The 25,525-nt window shown below is 47.1% G+C and overlaps 2 protein-coding genes across 2 annotated transcripts in view; both read right to left on the reverse strand.

Moving 5' to 3' along the window:
• Window positions 1-11,946, reverse strand: part of LOC135826293 (protein madd-4-like) — a 31,653-nt gene extending 19,707 nt beyond the window's left edge. The window contains exon 1 of the mRNA XM_065338920.1: window positions 11,928-11,946. The gene's annotated coding sequence lies outside the window, so the exon portion shown is untranslated. The remainder of the gene's footprint in view (window positions 1-11,927) is intronic.
• Window positions 11,947-16,544: 4,598 nt separating this feature from the next.
• On the reverse strand, window positions 16,545-24,244 carry LOC135825747 (peroxisomal membrane protein 11B-like). Its single transcript, XM_065338367.1, has 4 exons — window positions 23,941-24,244; window positions 20,502-20,617; window positions 19,532-19,629; window positions 16,545-17,855 (listed from the first exon to the last, which is right to left on the reverse strand). The coding sequence occupies exons 1-4, from the start codon at window positions 24,003-24,005 to the stop codon at window positions 17,385-17,387; spliced, it is 750 nt and encodes a 249-aa protein (XP_065194439.1). The 5' UTR covers window positions 24,006-24,244; the 3' UTR covers window positions 16,545-17,384.
• Between the last annotated feature and the right edge of the window lie 1,281 nt (window positions 24,245-25,525).

The raw sequence follows: 25,525 nt of genomic DNA on the forward strand, positions 1-25,525 counted from the left end.
GACAAGACAAGAACAATCTATCGGATCAAGTCACGAAGTCGTCCAAGCTTCAAGCCGTTCGGTTATACCAGCTGACCAAGCACAGGCACGCTGTACCGTAACCCAAGCTCAGAAAACCCGCTCGAACCCTTTCCTGCACCGATCGCTGAAGTAGCAACGCTTCGGGGGACAATCCCCAATCGATTGCTCTGTCATACACCCGATGGCTTTGTAATCTTCTCCAGACGCAAGACCACAAACATGTTGAAAATACACGTTCTATCCAATGTTTAAGTAACCAAGATTTGACCACACGTACATGTAGATGATACTGGGGAAAAGTGTGTATTTCCGTCATTGGTATCGCGTCACACACGAGCTCTAAATCCCGTCTCATGGTGGCATGTTATCAATGGACAAGATCGTCCTTCCAGTTCGAGTTAATAATTCCTCCTCTATCGCTCTCGGAATACTAGTATTCTCAATGGCCACACCTGCTGGGCTGAAGTCACCGACACTGGGCGATAGGCAATATGAGAGTTTTGACAGCATGCTACCCAAATCATCATGATAACCAGGTCCACTACCGATATGAGTCAAACATGATCTACTGGTACATTTGAACTACATGTAAATAATGCCCCAAACAGGACAGTTCGTAGCACGTCGGGGCACTGGTATGTCTCTATCCGAGCATTGTGTTTTCACAACTCGTCCACTGCAAGATTATGATCTTGTGGTAGAACTCTAACAGACTTTGACCTTCAAACTGAAGTCCTCGGTCGTGTTTGACCAGTGCCATGTGCTCGCAACGGGAGACTGTATCGCACAAGCCATGTGGAGGGCCTTACACCTGGACATACACTGTACATGTACAATAATGATGTACAATAATGATTACGTCACTTATTATTATTTATGTACATGTACATGTACATGTACATGTATATTGCCACTGAGGTCTCTCCGCTGGCCCATCTCCGTGTAGAGTATTTGGATTGGATTGGGATTGGATTTTATTTATAGTGGCGACTATAGTATAACAGACAATTGCCTAATATTATAAACAATAGACCCACTCGAGGAAAAGATTCAAAAAGATTTGAATAATTAATATAATAGACTATTGGATAGGGGCATGAGTACTAGCGTGAAAAAGCAAGGCATTGGGGTATTCACTATTTATCCTTCACCCTATCGTCGAAGGCTGCGAACACAGGGTTCACGTACGTACATGTACATGTACCTCGAAGTACTTCACTAACTTTCACATACACATCCCAGTCTGTTGCACATTGGCGCAGTTGCGGGTCCCACAAGGTGATATCTGTTACACAGGGATCTGTGTTTGGACGGGTTAGAATTTGGCTGACATGAGTAGACGGTTGGAATCTCCACATACACATTATTCGATGAGTACTAGTTGTTCTATCGCCATAGGCATACGTGTACATCTATATGGGTGGTTCTATCGCCATAGATCTATTTCATTCAGATTTTGCCGCTACATACATGTACACTTTATATCTAAGGGTACATTTCCATCGCCATAGGTCAGCTTGTCCAGGTGATTAGTGAAACAAAAACTTGACACGACCGTCTGCATTGTGACATGGTTTGCAAGTGTTCGCCGGTGCATCTTCATTTCGCATTGATTTCGTTTCTAGGCATTGAACTGGAATTGGCGGCTTTGCATTGCTTTGCATGCCCGTTTGATGGTCGCTGACACGCTGAGGCAGGTAGCTTCAATGTAGAAGGATAGCCACTGGGTCGAGTTCTGGTGGTGAACGTCCATGCCGTTGTTGTCATTCTCTTCTTCAGGTTTCCCACCTCTGTCAAGCGCATCCGTAGGCTGCAACACGTTTTTCGTGCGCGAGCCAAATATTTAATTCACAACTGCGCAGCTGAAGCACTGTGATTTTCATAATCTGTGATATCCTAACAAAGGGTCACTCACTCTTTTTTTTAAGTGGAGCGAGACATCTAACCGGTTCTCCAACAAGCGGTCTAGCCGAACTCAACTCCCTTTACCTGGTCTGATGGAGGTAACGTTATTTGCCTGGCACACACACACACACACACACTCACACACACACACACACACACACACACACACACACACACACACACACACACACACACATGTACCGCTAAACCAGGTTCCATCACACAATTGAGCAGTTTCCAAGGCGTCACGATTACTCCTTGTGCACTTTATTAAAATACCCGCTTGGTATTCAGTATTCAGTATTCAGGTACACGCATCAACCATCTAATGAAGAGGTGCCGGCATGAAGCCGTTCCTGTGGCTGAAGCCAGGGAAAGAAAACTGCATTTGGAACAGCAGGCGAGAGAATGACGAACACGTGTGTTACGTCCGTCGCGCAATGTTGACCTTTTGGTAGGTTGTAAGACGTTGTTTCAGCCGCAATATTCCAAGTTACAATTTGAGGGCAGAGATTCCCACGTACATAATTCAAAGTGTCAACGGTGGAATGGCGACCAGAGAGTGTATGAATTCAGGATAGGATCTGGAACCGCAAATTCACCATGGGGAAAATTGACAGCATCGGTAGTCAATTGTTTCACGGCTCAGGTTGACTTCAGCTCGTTCAGCCATTGTTCAACGCACACATTCCACGGAAGTGACGACTTCCTTGCCGGATCAATCTTAGCCTTTCAGTGCTAGCATGTGCCTGACACAGCGCCATCTTGCCAACAGAGAGTTCACAATGTCTACTGGAGGCTTTTAAAATTTTGCAATAGGCCCTGCGACGGATGCCCCGATGACGTCACAACGGCCCCTGAGAGCAGCTGCGAATCTTGTCATGGTCACTGATGAGTGATGATCACCGGAGGTACTGAACACACTGAAAAGGTTAGAACAAACCCCCACTACCCTCTGGGTTCAGTCCTCCTCAATTGCCCCTGCCTTGTCCTAATGCTGGTACATGCGTGAAGGATACTCATACGCAGGACTCATCGACGAACGAATCTCACTTCTTGTTGTTGGCATCCTTGAAAGCCTTGTTTCACTTCAGCAAGCAGCAACGTTAGAGCCAAGTGATTGAAGCGATGAGTGACTTTAGCGCGGCAATTACACAAAATGAACAAGGATTTCAAGAAATACACCGCAGAAAATTCAGCTTTGTCATTGTTTAACTTTTAATCCTGGACTGTTGCCAGCAATGTGCCGTGCATGTCCCTGTTCTTGAAGTATGATCATCGTTCATTCGTGGATAGAGATTTGGTTGACTTTTGTCAATGTCCAGTATCAGCGGCACTGATCGATGATGCATCCAACGCACCTAGGATGGTGCAATTCTTACAACTCAAGTACAGGAAAGAATGGGGTCATTTTCTCTAAGAGTTGTTGTCCTGGGGAAAAAAAGGTTTCATTGCAGATCCGTTGTTGTCCTGATACTACAAATGAGAGTCCTGTGGCTCGGTAGAGTTGGGGTGTCTTGATACAGTATAGACTACAGTGTTGCTCAATGAAATCCAGCCTAGTCACTGAAGTACGCGGGGGGGGGGGGGCTGCGCAGCCCTAGACCTACGAACACGGATCTGCGATATGCGGCAGGGTGCAAAGACTATAATAATAGTAGGACTCACGCGATCACGACCGGATTTCATTGAGCAGGACTATAGTATGCGCGACACCACATGTCGCTCGCATGTATAATAGAAGGCGCCATCGCCTGTTTGTGTTGCGAAAATTCAACCACAACAACAACCACTGAAAGGTGGAGGTGACCAGTTCCTTGCACGTGTCTGGTCTGGTATCGTACCGTGTTTTTGTAACACAAGGACAGGTAGATATACATGTAGCTCCTTGTGGTTCGTCTAGGAAGACACGACAGTGGTTCAGTCACCATCTGCGGGCCGGTACAGGTGCCCCCAAACCTCTTCCTATCAGTTACTTCGTTGTATCGTTTGCCACCAATAGAAGATCTCCACCAGCAACACATGCGACGTATCCGCATCCACAACATGCTCGACGTAGTCAGCGTATGGTCAGTGTGTCAGGTATGTGCTGTTTTGAAATAAAACAAGCACTCGTCTACATGACGGTACAACGAAATCATTCATCTTTCCGCCATTGATGAATCCTGTGCAAAGTGGCTCGCAATGCGATAGTTCACTGCATGTGGTTATCCTCATTGTTTATGTCAGTAGTCGCATCGTTGTACAATGTCATACCGTGTTTTAAGATTCGCATCATCTTCGAGTTTGACTCTGGTAATGATCACGTTGACTACTATTTTACCCACAGTGGGAACAGAGAAAACCGTCAAGTAGTTTCTTGCTGACACTCCGAGTCTCACCCTTAGAGTAAAACTCGTTCGGAAGTAAGTTGGCTCAACGGCTCCGTATGAGTAAGTTAGTTTCCAGGCCGTGATCACAAGAGATTAGCACTGGCTCGCGTGTACTTCAGTACATGTATGCATCTGTACTTGTAGGTCTTCACGATTTGTCCACTCTCCAGTCTGCGTGGTGTTGGTTCAGTGAACCTCTAGTGCATTCCTAAAACGCTTCCATTCACGTTCTTGTAGACCTTTAAAATAATTATTATCTGTCACATCGTGACCAAATTCAACTCCTAACGTTATTTAAAAAAATGTCGCACCTGGCAACACACGGATGCTCGGTGATTATGAGCCAAACTGAGGGCGAACTGCGATGTCCTCAATCAATGTATGCCTGCGTCGCCGCTCAGAGGGAAGGGTGGGCATCGTGTGTTCCGCTATCGGTTACATTGACTATGGAATAATTTAGAGGCACGGCGTAGAAAGGAAGACGTCGGAACAGGGCCATTTGTCGGCCCGACGCTAATGCTATGTTGACATTCGTCCGTGGGATCGTGCCCTCGCATACATCAGCTAGCCCCTGCTTGTTGTGCTACCGTCATGATGTACATGTACATGTACATGCACACGAATGAAGCATTGCCACTCACCGCGAAAATGTGGCGGACGGTTGAGCACAATGGACCCTGATTCCAACAAATCGCCACAATCTAGATACATGTATGTGTAGCGGTTTACGTGTACATGTATGAGCATCGGAGGCTGTAGCAAAGTGGACGGTTGCTTGCAAGCCAACGGCGTGAACTGAAAGCGTCAATCGAATAAGCGAAACGATATCTTACTGAGATTGGTCGAACTGTTGATCGCGAATGTAGCATGATGCTACCTGCTACGTTCTGCACTAATGGTGAGTAGTGGATAAGACTGGTATACATGTAGGTAATCAATGTTAAACATACACAGTCATGTACATGTAGATCTACATGCCAGGTTGCAACGCTAACGCCGAGACCCCTGGTCGGTCGAGTTGCTCCCTGTACATCGGCACGTCGTCCCTACATCCCCTGTGTCTTGTCTTGTGTTTGTCTCCACATGTCTCTTTGTAGGGCTGTGTTCCCAATAAAAAAAATATTAAAAAAACAGGACAGTTACCGATACAGTAGCCTTATATTTTACCTTTCATGGTATCTCTATTTTTTCACGTCTTCATGACTTTATCTTGCCCGTAAAAGAGGCCGTTACCACGCAAAAAAATACAGTAGCCTCATCACCTACGTGTATGTACTTCAGTACGTCGAAGTTAAACGCAGTTTTTGATTTTCGTGTGGGTCTCAAATTGACTGTGAGAATTTGTTTCAGTAGTGACAAGTGCAGTTTGATAGCAAGTTGTTATCTTTTTAGGATACGAAAAGGTAAATGTATAGACATGAGAATAACGTCCCCTCCACTACGCAGAGCAGATCTGATTGCATCGCCAACACAGTACCAAACGCGAACTGGGCAAGCTCACGACCGCAGGCCGAGGAACTCTTCTGGTTGCAGCGCAGATTGTTGTCAGCGTTCATGGCTCGAAGCGTTTTTGAGAGTGTTAAGTGGCATAGGAGCAGCAATCGTGTCATGGAATCCCGTTGGCAAGCCTCTGCGTCATTGCAGTTGGCCAACGGCAAGCAAAGCAATATGTGCTGGCCAATAACTGATCAGCACAGCATCGAGCTGCAACAGCACTGCGCCAATTTAAGCCCGTCTGATAGATTAGCCTTTCGGTGCTGCAGCTGCATTGCACAATGCAAACGTACATGTACATGATGATTGTATTTCTGTAGTATTTCAACGGTTTGGCTTCACGTCGGCTGTTTCTTTGAGCAATAATTGGAGTTTGTTGTTAATCAGCTTCTTCCGCACTACTCAGACCCGCTCAGCGCTGCGCCACCTCTTCCCCAAGTGTCTATAGAGGTTTTCAAGCTGTGTCACCTGCTCCGACCCAAGATGCGGCCTTCTTGTACCGTCTCCATTGCATGTAATCACAACGAATCCGAGACACATCCCTTTGGGCTCCCTGCAAGCCGATCAAGAACTTTTTTATGGATATACATTTTGTTTTATGGATATGAGATGCCAGTATTCACGAACTTCACTTTACTTCAGAAAGTAAATTGCTAATGAAGTCTGATCGCAGATGACTATAATGACATGTACATGTATGACCTCCATTGAGAGCGTTGGAAAATGACACCAGGAATCTAAAAGACATCCCAATCTGAATTACGCGAATCAATCGAGCATCAGCTTTCGCACCACCGGGTCATTATAATGGAAGATACTGTACTGTCGATCGATTTGGGCATCAACATTACATAAATCGCCATTCAGCGTGCAAAGAATAGCACTGAACGCATCAAGCTGAATGTTTGACTGATGTGATCTAAAATACAAGTACTGTACTCTGATAGTCCTGATAATTAGGTGGAAAAGGCATTAGCATACTCCTGGGTCTCTGGTCACGAACTACGTGACCCACGAATGTCCTGTGGGAGTACATGCCGATGTACATGTACATGTGCATGTATGTGTACGTACCATAATTCACGCAATTCGATGTTCACCTCGTGTTGTTGTTCGTTGACCACAGCGCTTCGGTGAAATCGGATATTGCGGATGACGCAAAGTGCATTGGTCCAAGATTCACTGCGTGCATCCTGACGCTATTACATTTAAAGGAACCAAGCGATGAGGAGTTCACATCTAAATACTTCAAAGTATAGTCATGCACTCTTGCACCATTGGTAGGGCGGTATACACGTTAGGTGACATCATTGTGCTGGTTCATGGCGTGGGATGTCTCCACTGTGGAACAGAGGCGTGGAACACGGACAGGTGGATTGAGTGCGGTACGCGTCAGTCGTCCTGGAGGATCGCACATTCTTCCAGTTCAATGTCCTAAGCTTCTTCTTATTATTATTATACTTTATCAAAGTCCATGGTCCGGGACGCGGACGGGCACTGGATTTCTCTTACACTTCGTTTTCACTGGAAGCCTGTTACCCTACGACAACACTAGATGATGATTGTAGATTTGGGTTTGTGATGATTTGCAACTGTCACCACGCATATGATTAGAAAATTCATGTTTCACTGTCCCCAGGATTTCTCAACAACAATACACATACAATGTCATGTCCATGTACATGTATGTGTATTGTATGTGTATGTGTACATGGTAGTACATGTACATGGATGTGCAAAGCTTGCCGTCAAAACGCCAACACACAATCATGCTGATCTAGAGCGAGCGCAGCAGGGTCAGGTCCTGTGTGTGTATACGTGCGTGTGTGTGTGTGTGTGTATGTGTGCGTGCGTCTTTGTGTGTGCGCGCGCGCTCCATGGGTGGGATCCTGAAGGCACGCACGACATGCATGTACTAGTAGTGGCGGTAACTGTGATGTGGTTTGGGGCAAGTTACGTGCAGAGGCGGGTCACAACGCGATCGTACAGGAATAATCTTGCGTTCATAGCCTTGTTCCTTGCGTCAAAGATGTTCCTGACGTGTTTCAGAGAGCTCAGCTGAACATGGTCTGTGTTTCCTGAACATACTGTGTGCAAACACAACTGCCCGACACGAAGCTGGCGTTCCTTTAAAGTGGAAGTTGTTTTGTGCACAGTGGGGAATGAACAGGGGAGATACAAACAGACGTGCTGCAAGTTTATGCCCAAGAAGACCGGGCTAAACACGGCGCAAGCATCCCTGGAATGGTGTCAATAGAAGAAGTGGCCACACTTGCAGACTGGTTTCAGATCATTGTCTTACTAATCAACGGTTTCAATGCAATAACATGAGGTAATGGAGTACGTATTGCACGAACCAACCGCAGCTAGCATCGATGTCAACTAAGCTCTTACAAAAAGCGCACTGCCAATGCCCCATGGTTTCATTTCACTTGTCGAACTTAACCACACCGTCTCTCTTTCACGGTAATGCGAAGCGGCTTGTGCCTTTTGTGGACGACACGACAGGTCATAGGGCTTGCTAGCTGCAAGGGCAACACACTTGCGTGCTAATTGGGTATTGATTCCGCGCTGATGAACACTTCAACGCACTTCTCATCTCTTTCCAGCGTGGATACCTCGAGCAAGTCTCATGCATGGACAACGGATCGCGACATGGCGTAACATTCCTTCCGGACATCCCAGCCACCGTAGATGGCACCTGATTATAGCAATGTCTCTGTTCTCCACAGGCCTGTTCTGTGCTGACTTTCATTATTGCTTCAGATTACCAGAGCTAGAGTGTTGCACTACTCTAGACCCCCCCCCCCTTTTTTCAGGGGCCTATCTTGGCAACAATGGAGGGTGATGATTCTAATCGCCTGTAAACATATGATGCCAATAACTACAAAGACAAGTCCCTGAACTGTCCTGGGAATCTCCGACACTGATGACAAAGGGCAGGCGTTCTAAATCCGATGCTGCACTGAAGGCTCGCGGGCAGATGCATGTACTGTATGGTCATGTACATGTACACGTACCTGCACTGCTGCAGACACCCACACTTCAAATGCAGAAATCATGAGGCATTCTCGACTGGCTTGGACTTCCCAGACTGCCAGAGGCACTGGGCCTATCCAGGGATCTCCTCCTGGATAAGATTCCCAATGCTACAGACAGACAGTATAATGCAACGTCACAAGTACATACATTTTGGAACCAGTGAGATATGACCCAAGGCCGCTATCTCTACCTCCATTGGAGGTAGGTTTGGAGGGGGGGGGGATAATACAGCATGACATCCGGCTGAATTTGGGTTCTTTTCTGTATGTTTCAAACATGTTTAGTGCAGTCCTGTATATGGATTATCGATAAAGAAGAAAAGCAAAATTCAAGGAATTTCCTCCCAAAAGCTTTGCTTTTCGAGCAGAATTTACCATTCAGCATTACATGCCAAGGTACAACTCGGAACTGCAGGACTCTCACGCTCTAGTTCTTACACCCCGCTGGTCTCTCTCTCTCTCTTCTCACTGTCTCTCCGTGAGTCTGTCTCTCTGTCTCTTTCTGTTTGTCTATCTGTATCTCCGTCTCTCTGAATGTATGTCTGTCTGCCTGTCTGTCTGTCTCTCTCCTTGTCTCTTTTCTGCCTCTCTCACTCCTTGTGTCTGTCTCTCTCTGTCTGCCCCTATCTCTGTTGCGTTGTCTCTCTCTGTCTGCCCTTATCTCTGTTGCGTTGTCTCTCTCTGTCTGCCCCTATCTCTGTTGCGTTGTCTCTCTCTCTATATCTTTTTTTACAAAGACCACTTACATGTAAATGCCAAACAAACATGAGATCCAGCTAGGGGAAGCACGCGCAACCTGAATCTGTTGACTCTCTCTTTCTCTGTCCCTATCTCTGTCCCTCTCACTCTCTCTTTCTCTCTCCCCACACACTCTCTCTCTCTCTCTCTCTCTGCGTCAGGCAGCATACACTTTCATTACTTACTGCTTTCTATCTGCATTCGCCACCTTTTAATTGGACAGATCTGCGAATTAAATAAACACAACAACAACAACACACAAAATATTCTCCTCTTCGTCCCATTCATACGTCACTAGCGTCCCGCTATCATCTATTGTTACTTGGGTTGGGTTATGATGACCCCGTGCGATTCGTGTCCAGTCAAGAGTTGAATCATGCAGGGTTAGTAGGTAGGTAGCTAGCTTTGTTACTGCACGAAGCGGACTAGAATCGAGATGCTACTCATACTCCATGCACTAGGTCTACATGTCAAGAATGATAACTAGTGCCAGTTGCTCCCCCGTTATTCGTCCAATGCTGTCAAAGTCATTTTGACAGGGGATTGATTGATACTCCATTGTCTCCAAGTCCAAGTCTAGTACACTCGCAGTCCTGACCTGTCATGTTGATGCATGACCTGGCGTAGGACACGCTAGGCACTTGGTCCTATCAGTCATAATACTAATATGGATGACAGGTAGTGCAGCTAGAGCATTGTCAATGTGCTGCAGGTGTCCGCGGGTTTGTGTCGACCATCCACGTACATTAGAGACTGATGTACATGACATTTTACAGAGTACTCTAGTCTCTAGCTCGTAGTCTCAGAGATAAAGAGTCTGCTAGCATACAGTGTACATGCAGTGCTCGCTAGACACGCGGCTCTATGAATGACAGGTTGTGCAGGTACCTAGTGCAGGTGAAAATGTCGACGTGGTGCAGGTTTGTTTCGGGAATACAATATTAATTGTGGATAGTGTAGCTACAATGGCGACTAATTTCACTGTAAACATTTCCCAGATGTCGACAAGTAGGAGCATTATGTTATGCGATGACCGCAAAGCACACAACGAAAGGCAAAGAGAGGAATTGTTCAGAACTGCTTTCTTATTGTGGATAGTCCACATTATTATGTGAACTATCCACATAAACGTCTAGCTCGGAATGGCATGTCCAACATAGTGAATGTGCAGGTGCTCGTAAAGACTTCCCCATCATACACAGCAATACTGCTAGACGGTGCGATTTCAACAATGCATTGTGGATCGACAAGCGATGTCTGTCCCACAGTTCACACGCGCCGCAATCCCACAATGGCCAGGCCAGATCTTCCGTGCACAGATTGTAGAACCAGGTTTTGCGTGCGAACCAAGTAATAATAGTTTCACGCTACTTGATCCCGAGACAAAACATTCTAACACCTTAAAATTAACGCTGCTAGTCTTCGAGATAGTAGAGTTCCTGAGGGCTAGGGGCGAGAGCCCTCATTTGTTCTGGAGGCTTATGTAAGCAGGCGTCACGAACATGTTGTAACTAACTTACTTGTATGGCAGCGAAGTCGTAAAGGTGAGGCAAGCTGTTTGTAAGTTTGTTCAATCAAAAACCCAACATTCAGAAAAACTACCGAACGTAACGAATATCAAGTCGAAGAGAAGGGAATTGTGCATTTCGCCGGGTGGAAGTTGCTACGTATCGGCTATGAATATGACACGCACTTCTGTAATTCCGTGAAGCCCTCACCATAGATCATGATCATGATAACGCAACGTGCCAACATAGATCTTACACGATACAATAGCCATTGTATCCATCCACCGTATCTTGTACGGAAATACAAAATACTCGCAATGCCGCGACCTCAGAGACATTCGCTGAACGCCATCGAGACAATGCGGCCAACTTCCCGAGACATGTGTCGACCATAGGCATAGGCCGCGATTCCGCGAACAGATCTTTCCCACAGATTATGCCATATAAAGGTAAACCGAATGGAAACCGCCAAGGCATGATTGGTGCACAGAACGAGTATATCGGCCACCAATATAAAAGGGTTTTTAAGACTTCTACGTGTACCCGTAATCTCCCTGGCAACAACATCCTCTACGACATTTCCATAGCCCGTAAAACGACATACCCCACGCCACACTGCACTCTCTAGACATGGCGCTTGCAATCATTGAATGTTATACAATGTTGTCTGAGGATTGCCTTGCTGTGTGCATGAAACGCAGCGTTAAAATAATGACCTAGCCATTGGTTTCTGTTCGCTTCTGACTTTGTGATATTGCTCCATCCTTGTGGTGTTGAGTACTCTAGCCTAGTCTAGGCAATCTGGAAATTCTCGCTAGTGTGGAATGTTAGACAACATGTTTCCTTACCTGCAGAATGACAGCTCCTGTTCGGTGCTTGCCGTGGGCTGGCGGGTTAGTGGCGGCCACCCGCCGTGAACCAAACCTGGCGTTGTATTCGGACGCCCTCCTTCGTTCTACTCAAAGGATCTTCAGTCGAGAACACACACGCAGAAGTGTCTGAAAGACGAACTATCTTTTGAGAGGATTTCAGCGAAGTCTTCGTCTCTCCCAAATCATGCAGGCTTTTCTCCAGTATGTTACTCCAGGGGCCGTGCTAGTGTCTTGGCAGCATGAAATTCTCGCAGTCCGAAGTGAGGAAAGGATTCTCACGCATGTAGAAGCATGGCGACTACCCTGCTTGGCACGTGAGGAGCATCACGCCTCTGGCACTTCGCGACCATGTCCTCGTCCTAAGGTGGATCGTGAGGAGGCCGGGCCAAAGTTGCAGAGAGGTTCGGAGCGTGGCTGCGACATATAGCACTAAAGGTGAGGGTCAAGCGCAAGGTTTGACAGGGTCTTGACTCTCTCTTTGACGGCATTTGTGCGAACATTGCTCGCGGTAGTACTCGACTGGTTGGACACTGGCGTTGTGGAATGTCTCGCCGACGGCCGCAGTAAAGCGACGGTGTTGGGTGCTGTGACGGTGCTGACGCATTCCTCTAGCACTGGCGTCGTTCAATGCTACTGCCATATCTTACAAAGCAATAACGGGAACAGAGTCGAGCCTCGACCTACTGGATATTGCAATGGCACGGTCCCGGAGATCGGAATCATAGTGTTGGTCATTATAATGTCTTGACTTCTGTAGCAGACAGCTGCACGTGGAGTTTACTCCATTTGGTGCTGCTGAGCTGCAAACCTGGAGCGTCGAAAGCGAACCTTCAACGTCTTATCATTCGCTTCGTGACGTCGACATGCATACATGTTCCAGCATGAAAGCCTGCGAGGTGTAACTGACTCTGGTCGCTTGGCCAAACCTCCAAGAGCCGTGCATGCAGTGGAGTACGTCCGCTGTGGGTTGGGACTAGTGACACCAAGCCCGATACTGTGGATATCCATACTGATGTGAACAGTCAATGGTTTCAAATTTGCTAGGGCTCCCACTGTATGCAGGTTACGGGCGGGCGGTCACTGGCAATTTTACAGTACACACAAAGAGAAAGAAGCGCAGCACACATGTACAGCATTATTACACTATCACCGAAAAAAATACTAGGCATCGCGGTGATCCGGACTACATGTACACGATTCTTAGCTAGACTCCACCAGCATAATCTTCATTGTCATACCAGATCTCGCAGGAGAATGGCTGAATGCAACCGAATGCGAAATGCACTGTAAGAACGAGAAAACGCTTCGGGCATTTTGGCCACACGCGCGCGCGCGCACACGCACAAACGCGCGCGCGCGCACGCACAGCGTCCACGGGGACTCCTGACGAACGATGGGCACATCTCACACCAAGCCTGTGAGAAAACAAAGTTAGTAGAAATATTGTCAGCCTCAGGCAGGGGAGTTCGTTCGGGCACATACATGTGTCATGTTGAAGGGGTATGACTCTATGAGAATCAGTACAGATGTCAGATGCTTGCAGTTTTACCAGGGCGTGGAATGTAACGAAACGAAGCAAGTCCCATGCGACATACACACGTTAAGACTAACACGACTATAATAATGGTCCGTTCCATCGCGCATTGTGCCTATGGCTGGTAGTCAATGTCGAAGGCGAGACGGTTTAGGACCTGCTTGGTTCTGGTCCCAATCTAGAGATGTGAATGAGAGGTTGTGGCTATAATTCTCCGAGGACCAATACGTGACTGACGATCGTTGCTCATCTTTGTAGCACATGCTTATTAACCCTTTAGTCCCGAACATGTACTTGTATCCTCTTTACGCCGATCTTTTTAATCTTTTTCTTCCTTTTAAAATCGCACCTTATTGTACTTATAATTATCACAACGATAATTTTAATATGGCAATAAGTAGGACGAGCTGAAGCGACATGTGGACTACTTTATTAACAATGTAAGCGATGGAGACAACGATAATTATCATTATTATTCTCGGAGATCCCCTTGATTTAGGCGTCTGCCTTTGGGGAATTTCTGGGGAACTAATTTTTGAAGTAATTCACAAAGGCACACAATGAAAACCTTGGGCAAATTCCGTTGTGACTCAGAGTTTCATGGCTGAACCAATCATCAGGGGTGTGCCCTTGTGTACGCCGCTCTGCCTGAATCAGCTATTGTAAAACACGATATTTTCGGTGTAACTTTAATTTCGGTGATTTCGATAGAGAAACCAGGCACCTAAATTTAGATCACACCTAGAAGGCACCAGAGTATGCACTGTATGTGCAGGGAATGCTGGTCACCTAATTCTAAATTACACCTGAAACCCGGCAGGTCCCTGACAGCGAAATTTTAATTCAGCTAAAATTACATGTTTTACAGTATTGAGCACTTTCGCAGAAACTAACCCTACTGTACTGCCTCTGTGTTTTTTGAAGTAATAAATTAAAATTTTAAATAATGTGCATCGAGTTGGGGGGGGGGGGGGGTAGGAGGAGAAGGATGTTGTCACGTTCTTGTATATGTATGTGTTCCTTGCGTTTCTGTTCTCGTCCGCTCATTGGCTCGGTTGTGCTGTTGGTGCTCTAACCTGAGTTCTGAGACACGGGACGCATCTTGAATCATATTCATGATCGTCTCTTCCGTTTTTGCCTGTTTGGGCTTCCGAGATACCTACCCATGCCACCAAGTTGTAGTTATAGTTTGTTGCTGGATGAGAGTTTTTCATAATTTTTTTAGAGTACATGTCTATGTGATGCTTAACTATATATACCTGCTTTATGCAGGTTGATGCCAACGCGTACAAGCAAAATAATAATAATATAATTATGTGATGTGCGGTCCGTGCGGTGTAGTATCACCAAGAGTAAAATTAGCTCCTGGGAGCTTATAATGCTCTTGATACAATCCAGAGCACATAACCATGACTGTACTCTTGGTACACTACAGGTGTAATGTCACATGTACATGTACTTAAGACTATGTCACTAAGACTAGTAAGAGCCCACAAAAAATATCTCTCGTGGTACCTTACAAGTTTAATACAACAGTCGGCGAGCTGTTATTATTGTGTATTGTCGTCTGGCAAGTACCGGTATGTAGCGCCATACATGTATCTTAACATGCCGGTGGGCACGGAGACCCTCCCCCCAGGCCAGACTAGACTAATGTCAGTTTGAGAAGAATGAAGGGAGACTAAAGGAATCCTCCTAGACATGGTTAGCATGTTTAGACCTTGGCGGATTATGCTCGAGAAATTGCTGAATTATGCTACAGTCATTATAAAGTTATGGCAATGATGGTGCTATACTATGCTGCGGTCCAATCTAATGGTATGGTGAACTCAGTACAAACAGCCCTTGGTGAATTATGCTTTCCATTATGCCAGTGATTATGCTACATTATGCTGGAAACTTGATATGCCAACGATGGTGCTATACTGTACCCTTGCACTCTTGTTGCGCTTTGCAACGTTACAACGACTCTGGCACCATGACAGCACGGCTTATAATAATAATAAGGGGTAACATTCACCAGGTTCTTGTGACTTGCCTAAATACTAGTATTCGTGGAGCACTAATCTTCAGAGCCTGCATCGTAAGGTTATGCCGACCGTCTGGTCTCAGAAGTCCGTTTATGCCAGGGCATAATTTTTGACAAAATCCGAACATTGTGCCACAAATTATGCCAGCATAATCCGCCAAGGGCTAAGCATTTTTACCGTTCACCTTAATTTCGAAGGTCGGCCTGTACCGTCGGTTGGTGTGTGCATAAGACACGATTAGCTTTAATGTTTCTGACAGAACGATCGCCTTGTGACGTCACCCCAGTTGGAATCTTACTGTTTCGTTCTCCCGGTAAACAGGTCCTTCTAACGTCGAAACGATACCAAACCAACAGTATTTTGGGTGCTCGGCACGATTTAACGTTAACGGTTAAAAACGTTTAAAAAATACTAACCACGGCTACAGTAACTATGTTTACTGTCAGACGAACTCGGGGCGAACAGAGCCAGGCATGCAGACGAACTCGGGGCGAACAGAGCCAGGCATGCGGGAAGTCATTGTGCTCTGCCGCTGTGGGACGTGACGGCAGCTCCTGGAACAGCAGTGATGGCTACAGCCTGGGGTGGAACGGGTAGCAATGGCTGCGCGGGCAGGCCACAAAGTGCATTCCAGCACTCGCGTGTGGTGGTGGTGGACTCTTGCCGGTGGTGATGCGGTGATGCCCCCCCCCCCACCATGTTTGGTTCAGCAACCCCTCCCCCCCCCCCCCCCACGGGTAAATCAAACTTCAGATGTACAACCCTAAATACATTCCGACACCCCTGTGGTGGTAGTGATGGCAACAGTAGACTGAGCAGCGGATGACAACTAGTACACTGGCAGGCACCTTTCTGCTGGGAGATCGGTTTCCCCGCTCAGAGGCACAGACACACAGACGGACAGACAGACACACACACACACGCACACACACGGGCAGTCTCCAACTCAAGCCAACATTTACGCATGCCCAAAGACAGCACACTTGGCTCATACTCTGCAGGTGCACATCGCTCACGTTGCGACCGGCCTGAGGGAATGTTGCGGGCAAGACACCGCACATCAAAATTAAATAACGACTAGAAAATAAGAACAATATGGATAACGCGCTCATAACCAAAATTTGACGGCTTTTATGAACAAACTGTGGAAGAAAACAAACAAACACATGACCACCATTGGAATAGTGGTAGGATAATGTCCAACACACTGAGGAAATTGGTCCTTTCTCTTTACTCTAAGGAAAGCTAGCAGCGAGCATTATCTGGTGACAGTGAGAGCCAGCAAGCTATCTATAATATCGAACTACTGTACTAAAAAGGTAATGCTTTCACTGATTTTAATCATCAACAGGAAAATCAACGCATCACCGCCTTGACTTTCGAGCCGGTCTACGGCGATAAATCAGGACTTTCGCCCTAGAGAATTTGTGAGCGTGTGGTGGTGGCGGTGGAGTGTGTGTGTGTGGGGGGGGGGGGGGGGGTGATAGCTCCAGGCCATCATAAAAATCTAGACAAAGTAGAGAGAATGCTGCGAACTGAATGTGGACCAGCACAAGTATACATTGGCGCAGCACCAGTGACAATGCAGTGGAGGTGCAATGCAGGTACCGTGTAGTGCAGGCAAATGCCACTCCCCATACAGGGCAACAGTGCCATGCCTTATTTGTCAAGTAATAGCTGTTTCAAAGCTATAGGAAATCTAACCATATTTGGGTAGCAAAAGTATGGATGCCTTCTGTGCACAGATCAACACATACTGTCATGCACGGGCGCAAGGAACCCGTTCAGCACCGACGCCTCGCCTCGGGCCTTTCAAGGAAGTCCACTCAGGCAACGCCACTGACTTCAGGGGATGCAGAAAGGTGGTGATTACGACGGCCTGATCTTGTACCGGTCATCACACAGCACGAGGGTGCCAATAGCCGACGACACCGTACCACAGAGACCAAGCAGTCCCGGCGACGAGCTGATCAGATCCAAGTTGCCTAGCGGCAGCAAGAAGTCGGCCATGTTCTTGATCGTGTCCAGCACCACCTCCGGGTGCCGTACGCAGGTGGCTGCGATCGCACCGGGCGCCGCACGAATGCTGGAACCGGCTCTGCCCCGATTCTGCTGTCGCTGATTCAACCGTCCATCTCCGGAGGCGTTGGGCTGACGGGCCATGCGCTCCTGCACGAGGCGTTTCAGCTCGTAGAAATCGCGTAGCAGCAGCGCGGACAGAGACACGAGCCAGAAGCGGTTGGACAGGTGGCCCCAGTAGGCCTTGTCCGTCTTGGGAAAGATGCCGATACGGCAGCCCCACACGATGTGATCAAACACCAAGAACAGTGCGGTGTTCACCTGAATAACATACACATGCACATACACACACGTACATGTACACACACACACACACACACACACACACACACACACACACACACACACATACACACACACACACACACACACACATACACACACACACACACGCGTGCGCAGTACACACAGAACACATCCATTAAAAAAACATACACATCTATACATAGGCAGCGGCAGAGGAAGGTTCTGCTGTAACATAGAGCTTCATACAGATACGAACACAAGACAACCCTCCATCATTTTGATAGTGAATACACTAGTATGAAGAGCAAAATCCTTCTGTGCACAAATCTACACATACTCATGCATCAGTTGATCCTCGTTACAGTGGTCTCCTGGGACAGGTGGTAGCCCTGACCGGTTTTACTAGAGAGGTTAAAGGGGAAGTTAAGGCAAAAATTAAAATTTCACCAGTTGTAGTCTTCGGGGTGCTGAGTCGAATGGTCTTGGTCCGAGAAAGCTGAGACGCTCCCTTCCTACTTGAATCCCAATCGAACTCGCGCACTTCCACCGAAACTGGGTGACTGCGCCCTACGAGATGGGGATTTGTATGCAAAATGTCACTAAAAGCGCCATTTGGTTCTTATAAAAGCACGGATGACCGCGATTGGCCCATATGTTGTAGTCTTTTGGACGCTGAGTCGACTGGTTTTGGTCCGAAAAGGCTGCGATGCAGCGTTCCTCCTTTATTCCCAATCGAACATGGTTGAAGAAGCGGTCACGTGCTCCTGGGTGCCAAAATCACCTGGTCACCACGCCAGCAGGCGACAACTTTCACACCAAGGTTCAACTCGAGTGACAGGACTGCACCCAAAAAAGGTCAAAACAGGCTGTAAGTTGTACCCTGCAGGCACGGTGACCAGGTGACTGGTGTACGCAGGAGCACGTGACCGCTTGTTCAACCATGTTCGATTGGGAATTAGGGGCGAACGCTGCATCGCAGCCTTTTCGGACCAAAACCAGTCGACTCAGCGTCCAAAAGACTACAACATATGGGCCAATCGCGGTCATCAGTGCTTTTATAAGAACGAAATGGCGCTTTTAGTGACATTTTGCATACAAATCCCCATCTCGTAGGGCGCAGTCACCCAGTTTCGGTGGAAGTGCGCGAGTTCGATTGGGATTCAAGTAGGAAGGGAGCGTCTCAGCTTTCTCGGACCAAGACCATTCGACTCAGCACCCCGAAGACTACAACTGGTGACATTTTAATTTTTGCCTTAACTTCCCCTTTAAGATGCACGTCATTTCTGACGTAACGCGATAGTTCAGCTCGCGTTATTCGGCTCTGGCATCGAAAAACAACGCGGGCGACTTGCAGCTCGCGTCGAAATTGGGAGTTTTACGCCGAATTTGCCGTGAAAGTGCGCGTCACGTCGGAAATAACGTGCATCTTAACCTCTTTACTATGTACAGTGAAACCTGTTAAGGTGACAACACCAAGAAAGTGCCCACCTGTTCTAGAGGGGGACAAAATCCAGGACCACAGGGTATCACTTCCATTGACCTGACCCTGGCTAAGGAGATCGCCTGTGCATGGCAACATCAATTAGGTGGGGGCATGAGTGGTCGGCGTAGACATGCTTTGATGTTTTATAAAAATTAGAAAACCTCTACCGGGAATGAGATGCCACATTCGTACATTGTTAATTTCTTACCTTGGAGAAGGTCAGTGTGCATCGGACGAGAAGATCAGGATGATGTAGTGTAGCAGCAGCTGACTGCAGTACATCAACACTCTTACCTATCCGGAACACTACACACACGCACAGACGCACGGACACACGCACACACAAACACGCACACACACACACACACACACACACACACACCCACGCACGCACGCGCACACACACACACACACATGCACGCACGCACAAACACAATGGGTATACCGTTAGTGGAGTTTTGCATGTGGACGCGAATACACCAATGCACATACGCATACATGGCAATATTATATACATGTACATACATGCATATAAGTATAGTGGTGGCAAATATCTGCCCCCCCCCCCCCCCCCCACACACGTACACACACGCACGCACACACACACACACACGCACACACACACACACACACCTCCTTCCTTCTTCCACTGCCATGGCTGGCTATGTTTATGCTTTCCGCCCAATGTGGTGCGCCTGCCATTACAAGATGCCGAGACTTCTGGTCGGTTGAGCATGGCCAGCCTCACCAGCACCATATCACCCCATGCTAGCCCCATGTGCCTGCCGCGCTGGGGAGTTGTGCATCTTGTAAACAAAATCTGGCCCGTAAGGGACAGACCAGGAGGTGTGTTGTCCATCGGGTGGGGAATGTCAGACTCAGTGTGTGCAGGCTGCGCGAGTAGCGCTACATTTACGCCTCACAATGACTTGTGGCCGTCGAGAACTGTGCGCACAGGTACTGCAGATGAGGAGCTTTGCCACAGGCTCCATACGGGACTGTACGATAGCGTTGTCACACACAGACACACACACACACACCTCAGACCTCAGACCTGCCCATCGCGGAAGCGATGATAGCGAACAGCTATGTTAGACATAGCAACTTGTGCTGACACACACACACACACACACACACACACACACACACACACACATCTAAACCACCCATGTGCTTACATTTCCTGGCAGTGCTGATAGCACCTTCCAATTGTTTAAAACGAGTAACAAAGTCGGCGCTGTATCCATGTCTCTGCAGGTAATACCAGACAAACCTGGAGATGTACTGCACCAAACTGCAAAGAAAACCAACAGCACATAGTACATACACGTCATGACACAGATTTAAAACATGCCAACACAAAGTAATGATGCCGTATACACAATGGGCATATGCACAAGCAAGGAAGTGTGTGTGTACACGCGCGCGCACACACACTCACGCACACACACACACGCGCGCGCGCGCGCGCGCACACGTATGCGCACCCACCCACGAGCAGAGACAGATGCACAGATGAGAAAACACAAAAAACAACCTCATGCGAGAGAGAAGTTAATCTGGAATGCAATTCATCGCAAACTGCTCTTCGGATTGTTCTGGACAATCTGAAGAGATAAAGTCGCGAAACGTTTTCATCGTGAACAAGTGCAATTCTTAGGAACGCAAAATTTGCACACAACGAAAGCTTCTCGCATTATAGTACCATCTACATGGTGTAGTGATGTTCCGTGAAACATGATAACACCATGCTGCAAGTATGACTTATGTCCGTACGTGTACCGGATCTTCCGCGGGAGTGTTAGCCGCACCTTCAACTCCAGTGATTCGCCCAAAAAACAATTCAGCACGGATTGTACTACGATGGTCGTATTGGCCGTGATCAACAGGGTAGACCTCTGTATTTTTTTGTGACAGAACCCTGGCTGCGGCATACCGTATCTCCCCGATGATAAGTTGCACCTTTTTACACTAAACTTCAGGGTGAAAAAGGGGTGCGACTTACAATCGAGCATGACTTACTACTGAAGTGAATATATCGCAACAATATTGCTCAAACCTGAAAATGGGGGTGCGACCTATAATCGAGTGTGACTTATAGTCGGGGAAATACTGCACTCCAGTGCAGCTGATACTCCAGAAAATATGGTACATCTACGTCAACGCAAGGTTGATTGTGAACACGAGTAAAAGAACCCTCACTACAGTACGACTAAAATAAAAAAGGCTCCGCACTATGATAATCGTCTGACTTTGTCACGCTTCAGTGTCGTCGAGAGTACATGAAAACCAGAGTGTGCAGCTCGGATGGGTTGCTGTCTCACGGCGGAGTTCCGTGATTACATCATTTTAGTGATGTAGTGCGTACAAGCAGGATTCGAGCAGGTCTTTTTCTGCACAGTTGCACGCACTACGCCACTTCCCGCCTCAGATCTGCACCAAATTATGATGTAATCACGGAATTCCGCAGTGACAGACACCAAGAGTCCATAAACAAGAGTATGCGACTGTGATCTCTTTTCTATGGGCCAGATGCGTGGCGCGCTACCTTCATTACATCATTCAGCTGCAGTCCGCGCAATGCGGAAAATCAAACACCGCACTTTCCCTCTGGTTTTGAAATGAACTTTCGTACGGAACTGGAGTTCACGCGCCAGAATTTAGAGATCGCGTAGGTACTGGAACGAATCAAGCAAAAACGGATGGGCTCGTACGAGAAATTGTGAGTTTGAATGCATGCTTTCAGAGCGTGATGAAGGCAGCGCGCCGGGCACTGACCCATCACCACAGTTGCATACTCTTGTTTATGCACTCTTGCAGACACCAAGAGTACATAACCCCCCAGAGTGTGCAACTCCACTATGGGTGCTGTCCCGACAGAATTTCAAGTTGACGTCATTTTGATGATGCAATGCGCACTGTACACGGATTATCAGACGAATCCGGAACCTGTGGTTGAGCGAAGCCGATCGATCCTGTACAAATTATTGCAAAGAAAAACGTGTGATGCGTTGACACCCGTACACTTGTTGTAAATCACTGGTGCAAGGAGCATTGCGTCATAAATAATGACGTCAACTTGAAATTCTGTCGGGACAGCAGGGTATGTGGGAGTTGCACACTCTGGGGGGTTATGTACTCTTGCAGACACCCATAGTGGAAAAAGCCCCAGGCTGCACACACTGGTTTTTATGTACTCTTGGTGTCATGCATAGCCATAAGCAGCAGAGCAGAGTATACCTCGTACGCAATGGTGGTGTATAGCTGTTTAGTAAAGTACAGCACATAGTTCCGTACAGGACTAGAAACTATAATTTCATTTTGTGTTTTTGTTGCACATAACGTGGATTTCCGTGTTCTCAGAGTCTCAATACGAAAAAAATAGTTTCAAAATAGAGAGGTTTTGCAGAGCGAACGTTCGCGCGAATTTTCGTTTGACGTCACGAAAAGCGAAACTTCGTGCGAACGTTCGCAGTTTTGAACGCGAAAGTTGCAGGAAACGCGAAACAAACTTTCGCAGTAATTTTCGCTCTTTGTGGACCGCTGGTCAGCCTGGTGCACGGTGATCGTGAGCGACCCTCAATCTTCATGTTTGTGCTGGATCTCTACTCTTGGCTTGGTCCGCGAGTGCTAGCTTTCCGATAGTTTTAGCAGCCCGTGTTGTTTCATCTCCAGAACCATCTCCGATCTCCTGCTTGCTCGTCTTCTCACTGCTCAGAATCGGTTACATCAAATAATGATGTCTTTTTGAATCTCAGGTGTGATGCGCAAGATTACGGCACAAGCCAACCCGGCCCGTTTGTCTGTGGGTCTCCGGCCATGGACAACCTGGTCAAAGAGCTCTCGTCTCAGGCCGTGACTCAGGGTACCTGGTGCGCGTGCCGCCACTCGCAACAAACAAATAATCGGATGGAGAACACTTCTCAAAAACAAGCGAGTGCACACGAAATTTTCTTGGAGCGAGAAACATGCAAACGTTCGCAGTAATGTTCGCTCTTTGTGGACTGTTCGTGCGCGGTGAGCCACCCTCAATCCTCATGTTTGTGCTTGATCTCTACTCTTGGCTTGGTCCGCGGGTGCTAGCTTTCCTATACTTGTGGCAGCCCGTGTTGCTTCATCTCCGGAACCATCATGGCCCCGATCTCCTGCCTGCTCGTTTTCTCACTGCTCAGAGCCGGTTACATCAACGATGCCTTTTTGAATTTCAGGTGTTGATGCGCCAGATTACGGCACAAGCCAACCCGTTTGTCTGTGAGTCTCCGGCCATGGACAAGGTAGTCAAGAGCTCTCGTCTCAGGCCATGACTCAGTCAGGGTGCCGTCACTCGCAACAACAAAATAATCGGACGAAGACCACTTCTCAAACAAGCGAGTGCACGCGAAAATTCCTGGGAGCGAAAAACATGCAAAACACAAATTTCGCGCGAACGTTCGCAATAGTTTTCGCAACCCGGAACGCGAAAATCATTGCGAACGTTCGCTCTGCAAAACCTCTCTAATAGTAGTGGAGTATGGTTGTGTTGTGTTACTAGTACTCAAATCCTGTTCGAAATTTCACCAGCAGTCGATTTTGGTGGAAAGCGATAGAACGATTAACATGTCTAACTCCATTACTTACCGACACATTTTGTCTCTGGCTGCCGTCATGGCATTGAATCGAACAATGGCAGCAACTGGATCCATAGTGAAAGGAGCCGCCGATTCTATCCAAATTATTCAATTATTGCAACACAAGTTTTCAATGACAATCAAAAGCTAATAACAAAACGCCCTTCCTTCCCAATTTGTGGACCTGTTCCAGAGATTTGCGTCTGTCGTGGAGTTGGACAATGGCGCAGAAAAATATCTCTCTTCTCAGAACGAAGTTATTCCCCTCAAACTGAATCAGCTTCAATTCATCCTTCTGACCGATAATTATGATATCGTCGTTCGAAATTGCATGAGGAACTGCACAGTACAAAAAAAAAGGTCAAGTGGCGTTGTGAATGATCACCTGATCGCACGGAGTCACGTGATTATGACGAGGGTACAGACAGTACGCAGAACAACAGTACACAGCATTGTCGTACGACGCTCATGCCGTCTGGACTGCAGAGTGCAGTCTTTGTTTTTTCAAATTTTTTATTTCTTCCCTTTCAGTTTCTTCAGGTGCCCCTCTGGGCCATGCCGCCCCAGAACAAGCATACTGCATAGTGGCAAACCAAGAGTACATAATCCCCAAGAGTGTGCAACTCCAGCGAGTTATGTACTCTGATGGTGGCCTGTGGATGCGAAGGCTACATTATAGTTTGTGTGTTTCTGAACATTCAAGCGATGCCGACGCTGGTCCCGCGTTTTAATATTATTTTAATGTTAAAATTCTTCCCTTCTGGATTCTTTCTTTCCAATTCTCACCATTTCTTGCTTGTCTCTTGTCACTGATTATGAAACAAAACCCAGCACGGTCAGTAGACCTGTGTCATCTGATCATCATCATCATGCAATAATTTAGGGGTGAAACGATTCAAACGATTAGTTCGAATATTCGAGTATTCGTTCGAAAATTTCAAACGAGCGAGTATTCGAAATTTTGCACTCGATCGTTTTGTTTTTGTTTTTAGTATTGGCATTATATTTTTCAAAAACTTTTGTTGTACCGCTAGCTGGTACATGGTATACATCAGGGAGTCGTAAAATACCTGGTATACATGTGTTTGTATGCCTTTGAGTCAGTATTATAATTATGACTTGGACGATGCAATCACCACGGCAAGTAACTGAGATATGGGTCCGCTCAAGTTCTTCCTTGCATACCTTCCGTAATTCTGTTCTTCATTTTTTAGGGTACCCTGGCAAAAGGCCTTAGGCCTGTAGCTGTGGGGATTGCCCTATCAAAAATTTAATAATAATAATACCGTAAAGTACCGCCAGAGCGCCCCGTCTCGCGAGAGCGCCCCACCTTGATTTTACAGCCAGAGAAAGGAAAATCGTATGGCAGAGTGCAATGAAGTGTGTACGATGTAAGAATCTTAGTGTACTAAGGTCACACTTGGCAGGTTTTTGTGTGGAGCTTAAGCTAGCTTGTGTCCGCTCGAAGGTACGGATTGACTGCAAAACGTGCAATATGTGTACAAGGTTCATGTCGTATGACCTACAGACAGCAGACCACCTCCACAATACGACCACGAAAGGATGAGATGGTGGGGCGCTCTGGCGGTACTTTA

This window comes from Sycon ciliatum, chromosome 10 (assembly GCF_964019385.1).
Source record: "Sycon ciliatum chromosome 10, ocSycCili1.1, whole genome shotgun sequence".
Classification (NCBI taxonomy): Eukaryota; Metazoa; Porifera; class Calcarea; order Leucosolenida; family Sycettidae; genus Sycon; species Sycon ciliatum.